The sequence below is a fragment of the Ciconia boyciana genome, chromosome 6, assembly GCF_034638445.1.
Source record: "Ciconia boyciana chromosome 6, ASM3463844v1, whole genome shotgun sequence".
In the NCBI taxonomy this organism is placed as follows: Eukaryota; Metazoa; Chordata; class Aves; order Ciconiiformes; family Ciconiidae; genus Ciconia; species Ciconia boyciana.
In genome coordinates, this window is record NC_132939.1 from 63,739,137 (window position 1) to 63,763,022 (window position 23,886).

At 38.3% G+C, this 23,886-nt stretch overlaps 1 protein-coding gene across 1 annotated transcript in view; it reads right to left on the reverse strand.

The window, feature by feature from the left end:
- The window catches only part of SYNE2 (spectrin repeat containing nuclear envelope protein 2), a 198,884-nt gene that overhangs the window by 91,501 nt on the left and 83,497 nt on the right, over positions 1–23,886 (reverse strand). The window contains exons 50-62 of the mRNA XM_072863909.1: positions 21,070–23,179; positions 19,195–19,517; positions 18,091–18,235; positions 17,142–17,357; positions 16,492–16,757; positions 15,556–15,712; positions 12,617–12,772; positions 9,676–9,816; positions 9,155–9,337; positions 8,465–8,602; positions 6,838–7,023; positions 5,213–5,335; positions 3,019–3,201 (exon numbers count right to left, since the gene is read on the reverse strand). Of these exons, the coding sequence (XP_072720010.1) occupies positions 3,019–3,201; positions 5,213–5,335; positions 6,838–7,023; positions 8,465–8,602; positions 9,155–9,337; positions 9,676–9,816; positions 12,617–12,772; positions 15,556–15,712; positions 16,492–16,757; positions 17,142–17,357; positions 18,091–18,235; positions 19,195–19,517; positions 21,070–23,179 (4,327 nt within the window). The remainder of the gene's footprint in view (positions 1–3,018; positions 3,202–5,212; positions 5,336–6,837; positions 7,024–8,464; positions 8,603–9,154; positions 9,338–9,675; positions 9,817–12,616; positions 12,773–15,555; positions 15,713–16,491; positions 16,758–17,141; positions 17,358–18,090; positions 18,236–19,194; positions 19,518–21,069; positions 23,180–23,886) is intronic.

Below are 23,886 nucleotides of genomic sequence, written 5' to 3' on the forward strand. Positions count from 1 at the left end.
AGGACTATTCCTCAGGTGTCTGCAAAAGGTAATGAAGAAAATGTAGCCTATTGTCAACAGGCTTGAACTTACTCTGCTGACAGCAGAACCTGAACAGCCTAACAGGTTGAAAAATCTCTCTGCAAAACATACACAGATTCTCCCTTTCAGAGCAAAGAGTCTCTCCTGCTATAAACAGTAACAGTGTCGTTTCTTCAGTCACTTCCTCATAGTAGCACTCCCTCTCAATAACACAAAAACTAATAGGGTTCTAAATGATTTTTTTTTTTTTTTACTTACAGGTTTTAAAAGGAAGAAAAAACTATTTTCCCCACTTAAAAAAATGCCAAATGGGAGAGGAAGATATTTAATTGTGGACTATAATCTTAATGCCATAGCTTAAGAATCAGAGGAGGAAAAAAAGAGTAGGTCTTCTGCTCAGTTTTAATGAGAAACTACAAGTCCTTCTAAATGAGAGATTCTCTTACCCATACTGTCACTTCCACATGAGCAGGACTGTTTAGTAATAGGTAAAATGCGTACTACCTCAAGTTTCCTTGACTAACTAAAGAATATGAATACTCTGTATAGAGACTCCAATGTCTTCTCTCACACGCCAATATGTGAATAATAGCCACTTGCCTGAAGATAACTCATCCAATTCCCTGCCTTCCACTGAGGGGCAAAAAACCTTATTTTATCCTTTTCCTAATATAACATAAATTAGGCCATATATGTGGGACTGAGTCTCTTCTCAGTGTTGCCTGTCTTTTAAGTTATTTCCTGCTTAACATTTGCTCCTTACTTTTCATATTGTGGTAATACTAGAAGACCTACCCATGGAAAAGGCCCACGTGCTGTAGTGTATCTGCAGGCAGGCATTGCATTTGTTATAGAAGAGCTTACCAAAAATGAGCACAGTAAATCATCAAATATGCAAATACTGCCACTCTCTTGCACAGGAAACCAGTAGAAGCAGCTGTGGCTTCCAGCTCCTCTTCTTGATGACGTTATTTAGGTAGTGAGAGGTGTGGTACTTGACAAGCCATAACAAAAAAGAGGGCAACATTCAACGCAGATCTAAGTCACCTAAAATCTTGCCTCAAAGCATTTACACTACCTATTACAGGTTTCGCTTCTGTTATACTTTTTCAGGTGTTACACTGCAACTTAATTATACAAAAGTTACTAGTGTGATATCCTATTGCATCACCAATAGCAAAATATAGGCAAATGCATCTAAACACTAAAATTTCAAACCTAATCCTTGTGTATATTTGTACAGGAATCTTGCCTCCCATTTGCTTTCCTCTCCATCAGGATACTTACTACCTTTCTAATGCAGCACTCAAAATGCCATCCTTTACTAGCTTCATCCTTCATTAGGTCTTAGCTGGTGCTAGACTTGTATTGTAGTACTGCTGCTTTCAACGCATTCAACAGGACTGGAAAATTTTTTGCACAGTTTGATATCCTAGCTGCCAAGAATTGCAATTTTTCCAATCTGTTTTATCACAAAGAAATTTCACTCAGCTACAGATTGTTGGATGCCTATAAGATAAAGGCAAATGCTGAGTAAAAAAGGTTACAGCTGTTTCAAAAAGGAGAAAAATCTAAACCTTGACCTAATGCTCCACATAAACCAGTCAGAAGTCTCATGATAACAATTTATAATTGCAAAGCACCTGTTTCTGATGGTTTTAAAGTGTTTTGGACATTCTCAAGTATTTAATCTGGTAACTCTCTGAAAAAGGTACATTTTACCACATCCATTTTTCAGACATAAGAAATTGTATGGACTAAAAAAGAAAGATCATAGGGATCATACGGATCTCACATAGTTATCGCTTTTTTCCAAACTCCAAGCATGCATTAGTCACGTAGCATGTTTGAGCTTTTCTCTTGGTGTGGTCCTCTTAATTTCACAAACTGAAAATCAAAGATGGACATTCACGTTTTAGCTGACACTTGTGCCTGCCTGGCCTCTGACATCCCCAGTAAGAAGTCAGATGTTCTAAAGCATTCTGCTTTACTGTAATAGGTTTGGAAAACCAAATCAGCAAAGGTACTGTATCATTTTCCTAGGTGCTGCTATCATCCTGCCGAGAAATGGATGGGTCACATGAGAATTTTCATACCTCTGCTGACGTGGGAACATGCATAACCAAACACCAGATTGCCTCCAAGTATATTTACACTGGGCAACGGAGCATGACGCAGATATCCTTGAATTAAAACCTTCCTGACCGGGTACAGCCACATCGCTCAGTGAAGTGCTGCAGAGATACTACTTCAGGTTTGGAGCCAGCATAGCTATTTCATAACTCATACCGCTCATGAGTTAACGCTCACTGACCCCGCTGGCACCGCCTTCTCCTACGGCCGTGTATCACATCAGTGTTGTTATATCACTTCAGTTTCCAAACCTGGTCTGGCCAACAGCATCTCCAAGCCCCCCTGTCATGTGTTCACTTATGCAGACACATCCTTGCATGGGACCTTCTGAGTTGGCCTGCCTCAAAACAATGGGTTAATCAAGCGACAGCAGTAGGAAATGGTCATTTTCCTGGCTTACCGATTTGGGAAGATCATCTTTAGTAAAAGACTTTCTGCTATTAATTGTCAGCAATTTCTATCTAATGGCTGTCAACAAAGAATTTCCATGTTCAAGATACGTTTAAGGACTTGAACGTTGCAGATGTGAGCACCTGCATATAACACTGGACATCAATCATCAGTTGTGCAAACCTGAGTCATAAGACACTTGGGCCTTCCTTTCTTCTACCATATGCTAAAACACATAGTGTCAGTGGTGACTGAATTGGAAAACTGAAATGAATTTCAAGACTATCCAGTGTGCCTTGTTGTAGTATCAAATTACACAGGAAAAAAAAAAGAACAAAACAAATCCCCAAACCATTACATAGAAGACAAAGTAGGTGTACTATATGCCTGTAAAAACAATATTGTCTAGTGATCAAAACTATTATAAAATAAAGGTGGTTTAGGTGATAGTAAAAAAAAAAAAAATTCAATTACCTCCAGTATGTCGTTTTGTTCCTTAGTAATTTTTTCTAATTTCTTCAATTCTCTCAAGAGTTGTCTTGCTCTTTGGAAGACTGCGAAAGGCTGCATTTTCACCCCTGGTAGCTGAAGTACTTCTTCATAAGACTGTATATGGAGAATGGTCTTCTGCATGGGACCAACATGGTCAAGTATAACCTATTAGGATACACGATAGATGATGGATGAGATACTGAGTTGGAAAAATCAACACTGAAAATTTATACTACTGGCATGATGTGCTTTGGTGAGTTTCCCATTTAAGAAGGAAGAATATATTTTAATCTTGGAACAAATAAGTGAAAATCCATGGTGAGGTTGTCTGAAGCAAGAGGAAGATATAACTTATATTTACAATTCTGCTTTCTCTGCATATACATACATAAAGTTTGGTCAATGACAAAAAAAGGGTCACATTCAGATTAGTTACTAAGCGTGTCATTTCAAAGTAGCGTATCTTTGGCCATGATGACAGTTAAAAAACTGGTGCAAACCCTTTGATGTCACTCTAGCCAACTCTGGTTTTTCTTTTTTGTGCTGCAAACCAGGCATGAAATGTTCTGTGTTTAAGCTAGCCATTTTATGGTGGTCCCGTAAACAGTCTTATCAACATAGCTGAGATGATGAACCGGGATGGAAGCCAGGAGAAACCTCTGAAGACGGCTTTCCTGCCAAAGACGGCATTTTGTATCACAACACCCCGAGCGGATGCACAGTTTACAATTGCCTTTATCAGTTTTGGATGAACAGAAATGTGCAGCTTCATACCACAATACATGTTTTATGGAAGACTCGGTGATCAGCTTAGGAAAGACAGAATGGCAATACCAACTCACTACTTCTTGGTTCTCCTAAAGAAATACGAAATCCTACTGAGACCTCATTCAGCTGGGAACTTCAGAAGAAAAAAAAAAAAATACAAACCGCCTCTGGGCCTTTTAATTACTAATATTTTTGTTAAATTCCCTCTCAAGAAGATTTCATTTTAAAAGGCCCCAATTGGAATACAGATGCTTACGCTCATTCATAAGCAGCCTGTATCAGGAATTTTTTGTTATTAGCGTACTATCCAGACTTCAATTTAAAACAGGGAAGTAGGTGAACATTATTTTCCAGAAGAAATATTACTTTAGTTTTTCCATATAACGTAGCCATTGCAAAATCATTCTCTGGCTAACAAAGCTAGGAGAGGTAGGATGACATTTTTATCCCTCCCCTGCAACTGAACCCATGCTTCTCGCATTTCAGTCAGCTAACAATGTGGACTGCAAGTGGTATAAAAGAAAAGATACCATAATGCTTTGCTTTACTTCACTCAAGCAGATAAAGGAAAACCATCTGGCCAAGGTATCTTTGCAGAGAAGTCCCTGCATGATGAAATGGTTTTATGGTAAGTCATTCCAGCCTATGTTTCCAGAAACATCTGCTAAATTTTGCCTCCATTTTTGGAAAAATAGGGCCTGATTTTCAGACTTTCAGATTACTTACTGTTTGATGCTAAGTAGAGTGATGTGCAGCAAGTGTCTCTGAAAGTCAGGCCATAAACTTTCCAAAAATGGAGACACTCAAATATGGCAGGTATGTCTGACAATGTGTGCTTAAGTTACATACTCAAGTTCTCTATGGGCATGTTCTCAGGAGTACTTTAATTTCAAATGTTTTCATTCAAACCATGACTGTGCTTCTTGAAGGAATCTCCCAACAGTCTCACCTTAGGGTTTACACTGTGCAGTTGTCTCAGAGCATGAAAACTGGATTCCTTTCAAATGAAACTAAAGCAGAAGATACTCTCCAGAAGAGCCTCTGAAGACACTCAACCACTACTGGGTGCCCATTCTACAGGATCAGCCCAAAGTAAGCCCCCAAGACACATACAACACAGATATCAGGTCCTCTGCACCACCTGTTTTGCCCTACCAGTGTGCTCCTCTTGGATTGCACTACTTGCTACCGTAGAAACATGTGGCCAAAATCATGACTGAAATAAAACTTTCAATCTTTGACCCGAGAGTTAGAATTTGTGTGATACAAACATTTCAAAGTCATATACTAAAAACTTGTTCATGGTAGTTTGAAGTCACAAAACAGCCTTCCGCTTGTGAAAGCATATTTATGCTAACTTATGCATAAATACATAGGGAAAAAAGCCTATATGGGAGTTTTCACGGACCTGTCCATGTTTAAGTTGGTCTTTAGGAGAAAATTCTAACAGATCTTCTGATGACAGGATTGTCTTCATTTTGGCAATGTCCTTCTCAAACACTTTCACATGAGATTCAATGGCATCCAATTCCTAGATTTTGGGAACAAAGATAATATCTGTAGGTAATACAAATACCAAAACTAGCTTGCATTTCTGCCTTTCACTTAAATTTAAAAAGAAATACTGAAAAGCAAGTGCAGCATATGCAGGATATGTTAATGGATGCTACCAATCAAAAGGCTAGTTATTATAAATTACGTGTCATGATAACTTCTGGAGCAATTAAGTATCTAAGATCACCTGGTCTGTTTTAAACCCTGAATACAGAATTGAAATATCCTTGAAAAGTCACATTATAAATTACCAGTAGCGACAAGACACTTTTCCAGTGGTGATAGTTACCAGCATAGGAAACTGGTCTAATTACACTGTTGCAGATTCCTATATTATGTCAGATGGAAAATGGATCCACATACAGTACAGCTGCTTGTGAACTCTCATGGAGACAGGGTCACAGAATAAATTAGATTGGAAGGGACCTTGGGAGGTCTCTGGCGCCCATCAGAGCAGGTTGTTTGGGGCTTGATCCTGTTGAGATTTGGGTATGTCCTGGGATGGGGATTTTACACCCTCTTTGGGCCTCTGATCTAGTGTTTGACGAATCTTACTGCAAAAAAAAATCCTTCCTATTATGTAGATGGAATTTCCTTTGTTATAATTTGGGTGTGTTACTGCTCATCTCTTCTCTGCACAACCCAAGAAGAGCCTGGCTCTATCTTGCCTATAGTCTGCCATCATGTAGCAGTAGACAGCAGTAATACCTGCCCCCCCCCTCCCCCAAGCTGTCTCTTCTCCAGGCTGAACTGACCCAAGTTTCCCAGCCTTTCCTCCTACATCCTGTGCTACAGCTCCCCAACCACTTTGGTGGCCTTCCTGGACTCGCTCCAGGTATGTCTATGTCTTTGTTACACTGAGGAGCCTAAAACTGGGCACAGTACCCACACATGATCTCACAGGTGCCAAAAATAAAGATCACTCCCATGGACCTCCTGGCTACACTCTTGCTCAGGCAGCCCAGCCAGGATGCTGTTGGCCTTCTTGTTCCAAGGCCATGAGGCTGTGTCATGATCAACTTGTTGTCCACCAGGACCACCGGCCCTTTTGGCAAAGCTGCTTTCCAGCTGGTTGGCCCCCAGCCTGCATTGGTATTTGGCCGTGTTCCCTCCTGGGTGCAGGACTTTGCATTTGCCTCTGTTGAACTTCATGAGGTTTCTGTCAGCCCATTTCTCCAGCCTGTCCAGGTGCCTCTGAATAGGAGCCCCACCCTCCAGCAAGATAAGCCATTTTAATTTGCCAGTCAACAAGCCCTGCATTTCTCTGCCTAAACAAGGAGTTTAATCAATACTCCTGAACTTTACAGCTTAATTAGATACCAAACACCTTCTAATGGTTTGTTTCCGAACAATTAATTTCCTCACTTGGCACACCTAATAAAACCAGCACACCTTTTTTCTACACAGGCAATATAAGCTGTATTTCATAACATATGATGAAGCTCTGATAAAAGGCACTTATAGATCACCCAAACTTACATCAGCCACATGCTGGATCTGTGGAAGAATCTCTGCTATCTCATGCTGTAAAGTTGCTACTTGATCATCTATTTCATTTAGCTGTTGCATTACACTCTCTGTTTCAAAGACTGGTGTTAGCTCCTCCAGCTCCAAGTAGACACTGTGTAGAAGATTTTGCTTTTGCTCTGAGTCTTCCAAAGCCATCTGGAGACAAAATAAGAGCTTAGTTTGATCCATCAATGGTGAACATGAAAGTTTCACAAAGGTTAGGACCAGAAGGAATCAGTTTTAATTTCCTGTATGTCGTTGATGATTGCATATGTTCCCAAAAGCTTAGTTCAGACTAAAACGCTTCACTCCTAAGAGAACTGAACTGCTGCATCCTGCAGGCAGAAAAACTGAGAGACTGATGCCATGATTTTAATGGAATCAATTAGATAAAATAAGTCTACATCAGCATGACAAAAGGCATGAAGAGGAAGATTTCAAACTCAGGGAGAGGTCCCACTCCAAAAAAAAGAAAAGTATGACATCCTGGAGAAGATTCCTCTCCAGCTGCTGTGTCATGGTCAGGCTGACCCCAAGTACATGAACAAGATATGTCAGCCAGACACCTGAAAAGGGTTTTCTTCACATCAGCCCCCAGACAGCAGACATAACAGAATGCTCCAGAAAATATCTCGCAGTTGCGCATGATGGGAAGATTCTTCCCATCTCCTGCAGCTAACTGTATGAGCTTTTGGAATAATTACAGCAAATACCTTCATGAAGAACAGTAAGGGTTGCAAGAAATGCATGTGATCCACTGAAGGAAAGGACTGAATGCATGTTTCAATTCTAATGCAAGCCTTGGGTGCACTTCCAAATCCACTAGTTTCCCAGCCCAGAACACACAAAACACTTCAAACCACAAACACAGGAGACAATAACCTTTTGTCACAAAAATATTTTCAGATTTTGGAAATCACAATCTCCCCATTGCAGCTATGTGCTCTGTAACATATCAGTCCAGAACAGCCAGCTACTTCTTGTAAGGAATTCTTATTAGTTTTAATGCAAAAATCTATGTTCAGAGTACTAACTTTCTCTCTTGGCCTAAGCCAAGGAGTGGACATATAGAAAACTCAAATTTCAAATACAAAATTGCAAGAAATCCTCTTGGCACTTGCCTGGCCCTGATCTTCCCTGTAATATTACAAACATTTGATTCTTGAAATTATCAGTCAGAATTACCTTCGAGATACAGTGAGAAGTGCCTTCCGAATCACAATTCACTTCAAAGTTTCCATATAACACACAGACATCAAAATACCACTTTATCCTTTTTGGATCACATACACACAATACAGAAAGAACCATACATAGGCAGTAAAAACTGATTATAGCCACACAGTAGGGTAACAGAAGACAATCACGTATTTTTGGAAGATAGATGTACTACAGTTCAGCACTCTCACAAGATGGATATGTCCAACACCAAGAAGTATCTATCTATATTTCATAAGTGCCAACTATAACTGTTTTTCACTTAAAGGATTTACTGAAAACAGTAAATTATTTATGTCAGTAAGACTTAAGAACACAAAATTGTGTCTGTACAGAGCAACCACTTCTAACAAGACCACATATCAGCATTAACACTTACCTGAAGGTCATCAGTATGTTTGCGTAAGCTTTTTGCAGAGTCGTTTTGAGCATCTGCTCTTAGCAAGCAGTTGGTGTTTTCTATCCAAACTTTCACATTCTTCAAGAGTTCATCATATTCTTCCATCTTGTTGGCAGCCTAGGAAATTACAGGATTTTACAAAAAGGCACAAATGCATTTCTATTCACTGTATAGGATAAACACCTCTACGGACAAGGCTGGAAGAAAAGGGGATGCATTTTCATCAAGGTCAGTTAAATTAGTATGGTGAAATAAAGATCATAATTTTTCTGAAGCAGTTTCATGATTTCAGGCTATCTCCTCTAATCAAAGGTAATTTTGGTGTTTATGTGCTTACATTTCATGGGGGCATTGTTGTGATTTACATGGCAATGTTACTTTAATAGATAGCCCGTTAGCAGCGTCATAGAGAACCATCTCATCACCCATCCAGGGGCATGAATTCCCATGCTAACCCCTGTCAACCGTGGTGCAGAGCTGGTCCTTTGGGGTAACAGCTGAAGGTGATGTTTGCCACTCCAGAAACTCTTAGCTACCATAAGCCAACACACCTACAGCAGGCTTTTGACTCTTTACTTGCTTGACAGCCTTTGATGATGTTTTATGCAAAGCCTTTATTTTGTTTTTTATAAGATGTGATTTTTAAAAAACTTTTACATTTGCATCTACCTTGTTTAAAATGGCAGTTCTGCGCTCGGCAAGTTGTGAGACCTGTTGGTACTGCTGAAGGGGGGTCACTAAGATATCCATCAACTCCTGTGCATGGCAGGAATCCTGCTCTACTATATCATGCACTTCTGCATCCAGTTCATTGAGTTTGTAATGCCAAAGGTCCAGCATATCCCAGATTTGCTGCATGTGGAGAGAGGGGAAATGAAATATAAGGTCAGGCCCAAAGATAACAGCAGAGTTGTTTGTTCTGCATGTGGGGCATATGGAATTGCAAAGATTTTGGAACTGATATGATGGGAACAGAACACTCTGCATCTACTGGTGTGATTCACAGTTGAAAAAAAACATGTATTTTCCTGTGAGAAAGAATTGGTAAATATTCACCAGCTAAATGCTTGTACTTCTCCTTTTACAGCCATAAAATGAATGGAGGGCCACTTTATGCTCCTGCTAAACCAGGCTCTGTAGAAACAGCCAAAAATCTTTTAGCACCCACAAAATTTTTTTGGCAAGATTACCTTCTGAACTTCTTTGGCTTTTGCAATGTTTTCACTCTTCTGTTGTAACATCTTTTCAATAGCTTGAAGGCCATTGTTAATAGTTTCTGCTTTTCTTTTCAGCACATACTGAGGAGAGCTCTGCAAGATTTCAAAGCTAACCTGTCAGAGTAAAGAGAAAACAATAGGGGAGATTACAAAGATCTGCTTGTTTCTGTGCACCATCTCACCAAAAATATTCAAATTCTTTTTATGTTTCTCTTGACGAGTCACTTAAAAACACAGGAATGGAATTACATTTGCAGGGAGAAGCATTAACGTGAGCAGGTTCAACATTTACATGTTGTTCAGTAATTTCCTCTCACTTAAAAATGACTGGTCAAGAAAGGCAATCCCCGAAGAAACAAACAATAAGAGACTGAAACTCCCCGGGTGCTTCACTTCAGCTGCCCCTGTTCTAATCTGTAACAGAGGCTGATCATGCTGCATTGTGGCAAGGGTCACATTTAGATTCGTGCTCTAAGAAACCTAGAATGACACCTTTATGTCTCAGCTGACAGCTATTACTTCCATGTTACAAATAAGGGAATATGGAAGTGCATCAATGTATAGTGAATTTCTAAATATAGAGATTTATTACTAAAATAAAAGGCTCTGAGCCCCATAAAGTATGTGGAACTTAATTTTACTCTGCAGAACTCCACAGAAATGAAAAACTGGTACATTGGAGGGCCTGATTTTCTATGTAAAGAGAAAAACTCTCACGTAAGCTGAAGTCAAATAATTGCCTGAGCACAGAACTGAGCGACACAGTAAGGTACGAGGTTACTATGGACTAGATGAGTGAGAAAGTCCTTGCTCTTAGCCCAAAGTAACATCTTTTCTTACTAAACCCTGCTAGCTGTTAGGGTCAGCCAAGCACCAGGAAATTGTTAAATCATGGTAAATCCTTTGTGTGCTGCAGCCCTAGGATTTATGGGGCATATGCACATTGAACAGCTTTATGCTACATTGATGCACAAGATTTCTGGTTTAGTAGTTATTCTGGTTTGAATCTCCTTACACTGAAATACTTTATCTTTTTTGTGGGAAGAGGAATTAAGATCATTATTTAGTTAATAAATTAGTTATCCATTTTTATTTCTTAATTTTATTATTATTTATTATTTAAAGATTCCAACATGTAGTGTCAGATCAATATAGTAATACCCATAGAAAGGTACTGTATTGATAAAATTGCATTAATCAAATAAATATATAGCAAAAAGAACTACAGTGCTCCTCTCAAATACTCATGCTTATACAAAAAGCTATGAAGTCCAGTCTGTACTCAGTGCCTAAGACTCCTTGGAAAAAGGAACTCAGACTGTAATCACTAAACGCTTGACCATTACTACTATCCTGGAGTATACCAAACATGAAAAATTATTGATGTTTGTAGTGCTAGTTTCCAAAATAGAAGAGAAACATGTGTGAGTGATGCAACACAGCCGGAAATAAGAAAGCAGACCAAGCACTGACTTCCTATCTTTCCTCAGAAAAAAACGCTGCATCTGTCAATGCTCTGGTCATTGGTAGGGCAGGATTTTAATTTCAAGACTTCTTACTGGGATAAATTTATTATATTTTTCACATAAAATGCATGGCATGAAAAGTACAATTTATTTTCATTTTTAGGTTAGCAGATTTAGAAGAAAGCAGAATGCCATTAAAATATGACAAGTTAATTCAATTTAACATGTGCTGGTATTTCCTACTATGTAACTAAACTGCTCTCCAGTTCCACTAGGATTTATTTTGTTTCCTAAATGCATTTTAAAAAATTCCAAGATAGTCTATATTGTTTTCCACTACCTAAATGTGAAAAGCAAATGTTATCTAGTTTCCAAGACCAGTTCTTTCATTCCAGCATGTAATGTGTGCATTGGGATAATCTTTTATCTCAGTAAATGAAATAGTAAACAACAAAAAAATCCCCGAAGCATAAATACTGTTTTACTTCCCTTCTCCTCCTCTCTCCTACCCAGTTGTTGGTTCTAAAAAGACTGGTTCCATTTTGAAAGAGAAACTACAAAGTTAACCAAATTAAAACTAATAAGCTGTAATGAATGTGTCTCTAAATATTTAATGCAACATAAAATGAATGAATAATCTGACAGACAGTAACAAGTAACTGGATTTCAAAATCATTTCATTAAACTTTCAAGTTTTATCAAATTAACTGAGATTTAGCCTTTAAAATTAGCATTAAACATTATTATTTCTGAAATAAGAGAACTGAAATATTTTTTTCTTTTTAAAAGTAACATGAATAAATAACAATGCTAATAATTATACCAGGCTAAAATTTGACCCCAAACTTACAGTATTACTCCATTTTCCTTTAATTTTTCTTTCAATTAACTGTTTATAGAAAACATTGCAAAGAGCTGAGGCAATGTTATTTAATTATTTAAATTCCCTGCCTGCTTTTAAAGCAATGCAACCATGTCCCGAGGGGTGGTATAAAGAACCATGCTGTGATACCCTACCATGTGTGCAAGTTAGATTAAAAAAAAACAGTTTCAAAATCCTCTTTTAATTCCATTTTGAAAATACCTTCTCAGTTAAGCTATACAAACTTCCCAGTCAACTTTGACTACTAGTTCAGTTTCAAGAATCAGACTGGATAGAAGAAAAGATCTGTATCATATCCAAGACTTTATTGCTAGTGGTTCTTCCTGTCCTCTTTTAATATTTTTCTTTTCCATTATAGACACACTGCTTACTGTAAGGTTATTATAAAAGGAGACAGTTAACATGAGGAATCTTTCCTCATGCATACATTTTCAACAAGAGGAAAATGCAAATGAAAATAATCAATGTTTCAAGTTGCAAGTTATAGTTACAACATTCATCAAATATTGGTGTACTTATTTATATATTACAAAAAGGTAAATACAAAAATTACATTAACAGTTACCTGGTCTTCTAGGTCTCGCAACACTTTCTTGCAGTCCTCCAACTGTATTTCGATCTCTGCAGGAACTACTGTATACATTTCAGAATACTTGATCCGGAGTTTCTCCATTATATCCTTTAGAGTTTGACTTTCTTTACCAATCATGCTCTGAACCTCCTATAAAATTAAGAATAACTTCAGCAGTTTTACCCAGTTTTTACTGAGTGCATGTGCATGTGTGTATACGTACATATGTATATATACCCATACACACATACTGTGTTTTACATTTCCTACCATGATTATGGTTTGGAAAAGTTGTTTTTGTGATATCAAACCTAATTTGACTATCTCTGCAAGCAGATTAACTTTGAGAAGTACTCACTCATTTAATCAAAGGATGCTTTTCAATGTGTAAGAATTAATTAAACTTGATACTACTCCATGTCAGGCAACTGACACACTGATGTTTATTCACAGGTATAGCAATGTAATAATTTGAAGTGCTCCTATGATCAAGTGTTAACCTTTGTGCTCTCCCTTTTGCCAAAAGTGCATTTTCTCTTTGAAAGACGTTTAATAGCCAACATTAATACCTTCATTATTATAAACAACACAAAGGCCACAAAAAGCAACAGGTTTCAAGCTGAAGTGTCTGCTTTCAGGCAATTATGCAGAGCAGCACAGCAGGCTCCTTTCAAAACAGTAGTTTCCAGTTCTGCATGAAGAATGTAGGTTTTATGAGATAAAAGAAACTTGAACAACTGTCTACAGCCTGTGGCCTAGAAATAAAATCCAATCTAAGTCCTCTTGCAGAAAGAATGAAGAAACTCATTTGTTTTGAAGGTTTTCTAGAATTTCAAGTTGGAAAGTTCTGTTTGTTTGTTTTATGGCTCCTTTTCCCAATGCTCAGCTGTTTGAGAAACTAAAATGTTAACTCAAGTTTTTGGGGAAAATGATCTAAAGCTCCTACCAGGCAATGAAAGACATTAAAATTAACATCCTTTTCTTTTTCAATCAGGGGTAATGGTAATCCATTAACTCCTAGTCTTCCCTTGGGAATCTTTTCCCTCCCACAAATACAGTGCACAGAAGAAATATGTTAAGAGTCTGAGACTGATTTATTTCCTGTCATCCCACGACAACTGGATCTGATATTAAAAAACTCAAAACCATGAAACAGCTGTGTGCCTTATTCTACCATAGAGAAGGTTGTTGTTGTCAAATGGCCCAATTAAGATTGTGCCAACATTTACGGGACTTTATAGATTCCCTGACTTGAATTTGAAAGAATCAATTACAACATTCGTCACCAAAACAAAGCATGTCTCTTCAAACTGGTTTATGTATATAAATGCATGTTCACATTTCACAGATCATTTAGCTGGAAAGCAGATGCCTGTCAAAACTCTCCCAATTTTTTTCCTAGGAGACTAGATGATATCACTTCCCATTTGCATATTCATCTATGTTGGTGAGCTAAAACTTCACCACCCGACTAACCTAGATTTGTCATCTGGAAGTGAAATAGGCATTTCCATTCAATAAATGCAATGGAGCCCTGAATAATGCTATAGATTTTATAGAAACTAGGTTTTCTTTGGAAGTAGGGATGAAACTGCTCTGCAGATTTTGGCATACTGGTGTTTACATCAAGTAAAATTAAGGAATTTTTCAATCCTTTCAGCTAAATCTTCTCAAAAGGAACAGGCCTGCTGTGACATACTGCTACAAAGAAGTCATTTGATGGGATTGCTCCTAACATTTGCTTGTGCCGATTGCTGTCATGAACAGGAACTTTTGGGTGCGTTTTAGGTGCTAAGAGTAGCACAGTTTGGATGTGAGGAAAAAGAGCAGGAATCAAGTACCTGCAGTGGTTACATTTCCTCCTGGATACAAAGAACTGAGTAAAAGAGCAGACCCAACTCTGAATTCTAATTCTAAATAATTTTAAATAGAAAACCAGCCCTTTCAGACAAATCCACAAGGTTGCACCACAGTAATGCTGGCTTATGGGTTTTCAGAACTTCCTAAAGATGTAGTTAACATTTCTCTCTCATGGTAACCCCTAGGAAAATGCTCTTATCTGCCACCATGGTTTTCGGCTTCTCTACTTTTCCTAGCCCTTTGCCAGCTTCAAGCATTCACCTTCTAAAGAAAATACATGGTGGGGACCCCCAACTAGTTTTTATACAAGACTCAGCAAAGAGAGTCCAAATTGGTAATAGACCTTAGTAGGCTAAAATAAATAAATTATGAAGTTGTATAGCTAAAAGATAACTCAAATATAATTAAAAATAATTTTTTGATCAAGATTTAAAAATTAAGATAGTGATATAAACACAATAAGACTAAATTGAAACAAATATAATTAATAATAAATAAATAAACCCACATTCAGGAAGTGTTAGGAATAATAGCATTTCATAAAGTCAAAAATTCAAAGAAAGATAACAAAAATATACTGAAATGACAGAAATGTATAGACATATGTCTATATGGAATGTCTATATGTCATAGAAATATGGCTGCTGCTGGTGGAGACCGTGGTCTTGATCACAATTTGATTTCTAAAAAGCATTTACCAGGTTAACCCCCTGATGTGGGACATCAAATCCAGAGCATCTGAAGCTGCCCTGGCTAGCACCTCTCTAGGGGGAAGGGGCACAGGATGCACACTAAGAAGTCCTTCCTAAAAGGCACACAACTGGCTGTGAATCTCTGTGCAATCTGGAAAGACTTTTATGGGTGCTAACTGGACCACACAGAGGGAGAGGAATGCAAACCAAGGACATGGCAGGGCCAGTCATATTCTGCTGAGCTAGATTCATTCTCTTTAAGTCAATGTACATATGCATGTGCACATACCTTGCCACTAATTTTATTTGGAGCAAGTTCAAGCCCCAGCATAAGAGAACATTTTCCAAATGTCCCCACACAATAACAGAGCTGTTACAAACCTCCAGTTGTCCTGCCTTTCCAGTAGCATCTTGTAATAACATAGATGCAGCATTCTGTAATGCATTTGTCACAGCACTTATTTCTTCTGTGATCTTGTTCCTCTCTTGAATCTCAGCTTGTACAGAATCCTTATGGTCTTGAGTCTTTTCATACAACCTATGGAAGATTTCCAGCAAGAACATATTAACTGTTAGACTCTACATTAAGTAGGAGTAATCAAGAGCATGCTTAATACAGGTTTTTTTAAAATATATATCCAGAACAACATTTGTCTGTATTTTAATATTATTTTCTGTAACTAAATCTCTGAGTTTCTGTCCTGAATTGTCCCAGTTTCTTCAAAAATTAGTCTTCAGATATTGCTAAACAAAGTATGTTTGGTAGACCAAATCAGATAGCACGCACATTTAAACAGCAAACAGAGCTCAGGTTCTCAGAGTCTGAAAATGCTGGCAGAGCAGAAGACGTTCACAAAGGTTTCCATGTCAAAAAGCAGGCATGGAGAAGGGCAAGTACAACCACAGATTTGCAAAAAATATTTGAGGCAAAAAATTGAGGCAAATTTGAGGCAAGCTGCATTGTTGCAAAAAGCACAACGTCTGATTTTCATAAGAGGGGAAGACCCACACATCTCATTCAAGTTCAGAAGACCTTGGAGCCTCCAAAATCAACCATCACCCCTTCTGATTCCTTCTACACAAATTGCAGCCCACACATGATATGGCTAGGCTCGGGTCTTCTCCCTAACTACTGTCTCCCAATGCCCATGCTGAAGACAGCAGATGGGTTAGCTGGAGCATTGGTCTGACCCAGTAGGGCATTCACTATCTTTTGAAATGCATTACAGCTTTAATTTATTCTTTAATACCCAATAAAACACTGTGCTTATAAGTAGTCGTATGTCATATCTGCAACAGAAATTTCACACCACTTACTTTTTACAGCGATCCTGCATTGCCTTTATCTCACATAAGGCAGGAAGGGCAGCTTCTGCCTCAGTATTTTCAGATGTATTCAGGATGTTTCTTATTCGGTGAAGAAGTAAGAGTAAGAGGAGCTGTTGCTGGTTGATGTTTTCCTCAAATGAGTTCACAAAATCTAGTAATTCTACCAGTTCCTCTCTGGTGGCCTTTTCTTTCTCTTTAAGATTTTCTGGCTGTTCTTCCTGGAGCTTATCGAGAATTATTGTTTCACGTTCCAGCTAAGTAAACAGCATGTCAAAGCATGAGATAAAGTGCTTTTTTATTCCATCACCTTAAGTTACATTATTCATTTACTCATACACATGACTAAGTACTGGGAATTACATAGCCAGAGAGCTTGAACCTCTGAAGTGTGCCAAAACATTTGAGTTTGCTCTAACAAAGCATATAACCACGCACAGAGTTGTTCTGGGTTCAGAGAATTTGTACTATAAATATCCCCATCATTTTTGACTCCAGGTTCAGGAAAGGCTGGGGATAACTGGCTGATCAGTGGGTGGGAAATGATGTTCTGCACTGATCTCTGCCCTTTACATGCCATTTTACTGAGGGCCCCATCTCTATTACATTCCCCAAAACTTACAGTTTGTTGAGCAACTCACCTCTTCATTGATGAATTTCCATTCCTGCTTTAGTTCTTCACAGTTAATTTCCAGCCCTTTCGCTGCTTCAAGCAAACCCAGCCAATTTTCCCACAGCACTGTTACAATCCTGCCCAGTGCCTTATCACTTCTCTTGCATAATCTCATCAGCTTTCCAGAGACCTGCCTCAGCTTCACAAGATCATCTTCAGCTGAGTCAATGTTGGAGACTAAAATCTTATAGGAAAAAAACCAAGGAAATAAATAAAACAATACAGCCAGAAGTGTTAATGAAGCATTCAGTGACATGATTAGGAACCTCTAATAAAATGGCAATCACTCCACTGAGCTAGTTAAATACGGTTGTAGTGAGAGAATGCTGTTGGCTGAGACTGCAGAGAAAGATGGGGTAAATAAAACAAACAAAACAAACAGAACAGTGTGCCCAGGCAATTAGGTTGTCCTTGCTTCTTTCTGGTTATTTGGAAGAGAAGAGAAATGAGCAGGAGTTACAGATATACAAAATGGCAAGCCAGTAATATGATGAGTACTAAAAGAGAAGACAGCAAAGAGGTTCATTATAGCAGAGCTCTGGTGGGGAAGCAGCAAGAGTCCTGGGTGGGGAAACTGGAAATTCTCTGATTTTCACTTCTGAGGGAAAACAGCAGCAGTGTTAGAAATCTGATCAGTCCTGGTCCTGCAAAGAAGCAATGAGGGATCTGAACAGAAATGCAACGCTATCTTAAACAGAGATTATGTTTGATTTCTACAGGAATAAGATGTACTCATTTTACATGGCCTATTATAATCCGGTCTTTTTATAGGTATATAAATATATCCTGTGGTTTTATATAAACATAAATACAGGATAGGGAATTTCACTTCTTTCTACTACGATATCATACGGTGTGCATAGCTGCTACATCACAGTTTTGCATGAGCTTTTCAAGTTCTTCAGAGCCTCTCTTACCTTGCTTTCTTCTAAGTGCTCCAACGCTTCTTTATAAGACATTGGTATTTGAGACAAAGACTGTCTAAGCATCTTTTCCAGTTTGTTAAGATTATCACACACCTTATCTTTGGTTTTTGTGTAGCTTTTGTATTTTTCAAAATACCTGTAAGAAATAATTAATAGACCAATCAAAATTTGTTGTGGCTGCTCCTCTCTCCAACCGTAACGCCCTTCTGAACTAATAGTCCTTACTATTTTGCAAGTTATCTTAAATTAGCATTTGTTACACACTTCAGGTCTGGTATCTGAGAGGCAGGTACAAATGCCCCAGAGGTAAAGAAACATAGTATATCCAAATATCAGCCATGGAACTGCTCAAAAGCATGGTATGTCTTGATCTAAGTCTCCATCCTCCTCAGACATTCCCAAAAATTAGTTCCCAGTTTGTAACACACATCCTATTTGTCCCTACAATGCGTGGTCTGTACAGCTCCAGTTTCTGATTTCTATATCTTATCATCTCTTTTCTATTACCAAAGCCTTTAAAGTAATCCAAATCTTTGTTTATAAAAGCATATTTTAAGGTTATGCTCAATAGAACCAGAAGCACTGGATCATGAGCAAGCAATTTAAAAATCCTTTACTCTACCTCCCAAAATTTTTCTGTACATGTATCTGAAGGCCCTTTAGATCTCTTCCATACCTATATTTGAAGGAAGGAAACTATGGCCTGTATCTTGTTTGCTCTTTACTTTCTCAAGCCATCAGAATAGCCTATGGAAGATACGTGTTAGGGCCCCTCTGAAAACTATTCTAACCTGCACCAGCACTGAACTAGAGACTGTGGAAATGTGCTTTCTTCCGATTTGGGGACCATATGACACTCAGTCGAGCCCAATACATACTTTTTGGAATATACTAAAAATGATTGCGTTGTAAATTATTAACAATATGCTTATTGTCTGGTAATTTTTCTTCTATTACAACCACATCTGGGAACAACAGAAATGCTTACAGTTCTTTATGCTGAATTACCTGGTTCTACCAAAAGCAGAAACAACACTGCATCAGTCAAATTTCTCATAATACGGAACAAGATCTAGGAAGATCTCTTAAACCTACCTCTGTTCCTCAGCTTCCTTTCTTTGAGCCTTCTCCCTTAATGCCAAACTCTTATTGATTAGTTCTGTTAAAGTATTTTCCAGACATATTTTGTCTTCTGGTTTCACTAGGTTTTTCAGCTTGGAGTACAGGTTTTCTATGTCAGCTTTCGCAGAGTTGAACTCTTCTTGTTTCCATAGTGGGGTCTGACAGACCTCCTCTGAGCTACTGAGCTCTGCTGTAGCAGACTTGACTCGAGCTTCACATTCCTCGAGGAACCTGGCAGCCCTCTGAACAGCCTTGGTATAAAGCTCACCAGTCTTACATGCCTCCTCCAGAGCACTCTGAAAGTGTTAAAAAGACAAAGGAACAATCAAGAAAGACTGCTGTGCTACTCTGGATCACCAGATGGTCTTCTCAGAATTTCACACCTGGTTGTCTTTGAGACCAATGCTCCCAGAATTGGCCTGAGGAGGTGAGGGAGGACACATGGCAAATGCACTCTGCTACCTAGGTAGTCACAGAGCAGTACTGTAACCTATGGAATGACTGCCCTTAACTATAGGAACAGGGGTTATGAGGGAACTGCCAATACTAGAAAAGTCCAGACAGAAGGATGGCAGGACACAAGAGCCTTTAAGATCCCTTAGGGACATGGCAGTATATGTCCTGTTCAGACAAGAAAAGCTCACACGTTGATGGTTTATTCTGCCTCAGGGAGTACCTCCACTATGGCTTACCAAACTGCTTCTCACTAAACCCTCTTCTCATATGTATTTATACAAAGAATGATGTGTGACTTTGCCAGCTCCTGGATTCCCACAGGGCAGAGAAACTTTGGCATTGTGCTTCCCACAGAATACCCAAGCAGTGAAGATGAAGCACAGCAAACCAGGAAATCTGGCAGCAGGACCGTAAGTCCATCAGGGAAGCTAAGTTCCTCTCCCTGTTATTAGCTACTACCTCATACTTCCTCGTTTGTATCCATTGATCTCTTGGGCAGTCAGGGCACAGGTCTTCTTGACCAGGACACAGTTCCAGAACCTCTCTGCTATGAAGGTTACTACTCTTCTGGTTTCCAACATAAATTTATTCACTAAATTTCTCCTTGTATTAATACTGCCCTTTAGCTTAAGCAGTCCTTTTTCATCCATTAAGTCTACCTCCAGCCTAATTACATTTCTCAGCTAGATTTCCCACTTGCCCTCAGTTTACCAGGTTGAGCAAATTCAGTTTTATTAACTGCCTGCAGCATTCCTCATCCCTCTAACAGCATCTGTTCCAGTTTGAGCAGACCTTTCCTGACAAAGGCATCAAGAATTGGGTCAATCCTCCAGCAATGCCTTATCAATGCCTTATATACTTGTGTTAAAGCCCTGGATCCCAGTTGCCTTTCCGTTGCTCACCCTCCCTGTGGCCTGATCCCATTGGTTTGACCTGTGCTTTACTCTCCTTGATCACTCCCAAGTGATACGCTTTTTCTTTATAGTAGAAACAAGGAACTTCTGTTTTTTTCATCGTCACTATTGAAAATGTTACATAAAATCAGTCCCAAGAGTAATCCCAGGACAATTGCACCCAGTCTCTCTTCGGTTCAATATTTCAACACAACCTTCCCCTTTACCTTTCTTTTCTCGTGCTAAACCCATTGCTTGATTACAATCTAACTGAATACAACTAATTTCTTTGTAACCTTAGTTTCTAAGGTTTTTTGTAACCTTAGAATCCTGATTCCCATCATATCCACCAATGCAGAGATGACGATGGGCCAATTCAGTTATTAGAATAAAAGGAGGATATAAGTCATGAAAATATAAACACTACAGTCACAGACACCTACTCTAATTATTGGGAGAAGACATATGGCCATACCTTACTTCTATTAAATATACTTACAACACGGGCAGCTATATCTGTCTTCAGTTGTATTTCATGATCTTGCAGTTTCTCTAATTTTGTTTCTATACCAGCAGCAAGAGATTTTCCTTCTTGGTTTTCCCTCTCTTTTTCCATTATACATTGAATAGCAGAAAACTTTGCTTGCATCATATTCTGAATTGCTTCCCATCGCACCTTTTCATACTGCATTTTTTTTATGTCTATCAGAAGTGGCTGCTGGAGCTCTAATTGAATATGCTTTATGATGTGGAATGTATGTTCTGCTTCATTCTGGATATCTTCCTTGCTTACACACTGGAGACCAGAGACCAAGTTTTGAAGAAACTGATTCAATTCCTCAACCTCTTTCTCCAGGCTCTTTATTTCTTTCCTCTTAGATTCTTTGAATGGTGTATCAAAGACCTCATTTTTGTTTATTTGATTTGCTGCCTCCTGGGTTAAGTACAAGATTTGTTGAACTGTCTGAAACAGAATCTGTGCAGATATAAGATTCTCAGCAGGAGAAGAGCTAGAGCTATCATTTAGGATGTTAGCTTCTTTTCTTACAGTGGATGTCAGAGTCTGGATTTCATTTAGCGATGCTTGAATCTTATTGCATTCCCTAACAACATTATCAAAGCGTATTATCTTCCCTTTAATTTTATCTTTAATTGTGAAAAATTTAGTTTGCAATTCATCCAGCTGCAGTGAGTCCCATTGTAGACCTACACATCCAAAGATTTCTTTGTACTTCATTTTTTGTGACAAATTGGACTGAAAAGCTAATACTTTTTCTTTAAGTGCTTTGCATTTATCCTTCACTTCCTGCTTGGCACCTAATAATTCATCTTCTTCCAGGTTCATTTCACCATACTGTAGATCATTCAGATCTTGCTGCAAGGAAGTTATTCCTTCAGCAAACTCTCTGCAGACAGCTATCTTTTTTTCTACTTCATGAAGTTTAATCTGAATTTGCCTCTGTGTCTTCCTTGCTCTATTCTTCAGACTTCTTAATTGATCAATCAAAAATAGTTGTTCAGACAGGCTCAATTCCCCAGCTGTGACCTGACTCTCTTTACAGTGGGATGAGATAAGCCCTTCTATTTCCTGTACGTCCTTTAAAATCTCCTTTAAAATGGCTTGTTGATTGATTAATTCTGACCATGTGCTGGTTTGGTTCATGTCAGGCCTGGCAAGCATCTCAGCATTTCGAAGCTGACAGTGAACTTTTTCTACTTCTGCAATAAGTCTTTGCCTCTCCTCCAGCTGGAGCTCTAGGTGCTGTAATCTTTGAGCTGATTTTAAAACAAGAGCCTTGTATGAATTCTGCAATGTTTGTAAAAGGAAGGTCATATCAGAGATCTCCTCTGGCTTCAAGTTGGGAACGATGTGCTGGAGCCCATAATCCAGTGATACAATCACAGGTTCTCTGTTCAGAACTTCTGTGCTCATAAGCTGACAACTTCTGATCTGTGATTTAACATCACTGGGGAAAAGTGCTGCTTTCTGGTCAAGAGCGGACAGTGAATCTTTGACCCATGAAATATTTTCTTTCAGCCTCTTCATCATTTCATGTTTCATGACAGCAGGACCAGTGATCTGAACATCCTCTCGAGGAGTTTGTTGTGCTGGTAATGATTCCAATTTGCTCTGCAAATCATGTATAGAGTTCTCCAAAGCTACCTTCTCTTGATCACTCCAAATTCTTTTCATCTGCAGTTCGATTCTTCTTTTTAATAGAGAAAGACCATGTTTAATGTCCTGTAGCTCTGTGGTCCAAAGTACAGGGTATTTGGCTTTTCCTTCAGATGAGGAATATAACTCTGCTTGTAAATACCGTTCTTCTATCAGTCTCTGAATATCCTGTGCTTTATTCATAAGCAGGTTAAATTCATCGATTTCTGCCACAACTTGATCATGTTTCTTTTGCACTGTTTGTTCCATGTGCTGCCACCATTGCTCCAGTTGCCTCATTTGGCTTTCGGTTAACACTTTATCCATGCATGTTAAATGCTGAGCTAAACTTTCTTGCTGAGTTTTCAACTGGTTTAAGACATCTCTTTCTTTCTGTAAGGACTCTATGCATGCCTTAATTTTCTCCAGAAGAACTGTGTTGTTCATGGGACCCCTGCCAAAAATATAAGTAGCATTTAAAAAAAAAAATTTCTCCTGAAACATGGAATAGGCACATTTTAAAAAGAGAATTTCACTGTTTAGAAAATTATTCACTCACTTTATTCACTTAATCACATGTAACTCTCAATGTTCTCTTACAAATTTCCTAACCACCGCCGCAGTGTCATTATTTCTTGCTTATCTGTACAGCATTAGTTATTTCTAGATATCTCTGCAGGAAAGGTACATTTGAATGTATATTCTCTAAAATTGCAGAATATACCAATATAGAATATGTCATTTCCTAAAGGAATGTAGCCTCCCTTTAAAGTTACAATAAAGAAAATTTTAAAAATCAAAAATAGTGTTAAGTCATCTCTAAGTGAATTAACAACATTTTATAGTAATTTCTGATTTACAATGAAGATAAAACTTAGTTATAAGAAAAACTTCAAAAATTGCCATTCATTCAAGATTAATGTGGAGTTTATCTACTCATCTTTTATTTCCAGGAGTATTTTGAAATTCCCACCTAAAATATATTTAGCAGCTAGATTTGTATTCAATTTTTTCCAATTTCTTCATTGTAAATTAACAATTTTATAAATTATTTTAAAGATTTTCAAATTATTGTGATACATTATTGTGACCGATAGCCTAGTTCCCTGTTTTGAAAGCTAATTCATAAAAGGTACTAAATATTTTGTGTGTGTTGGTTAC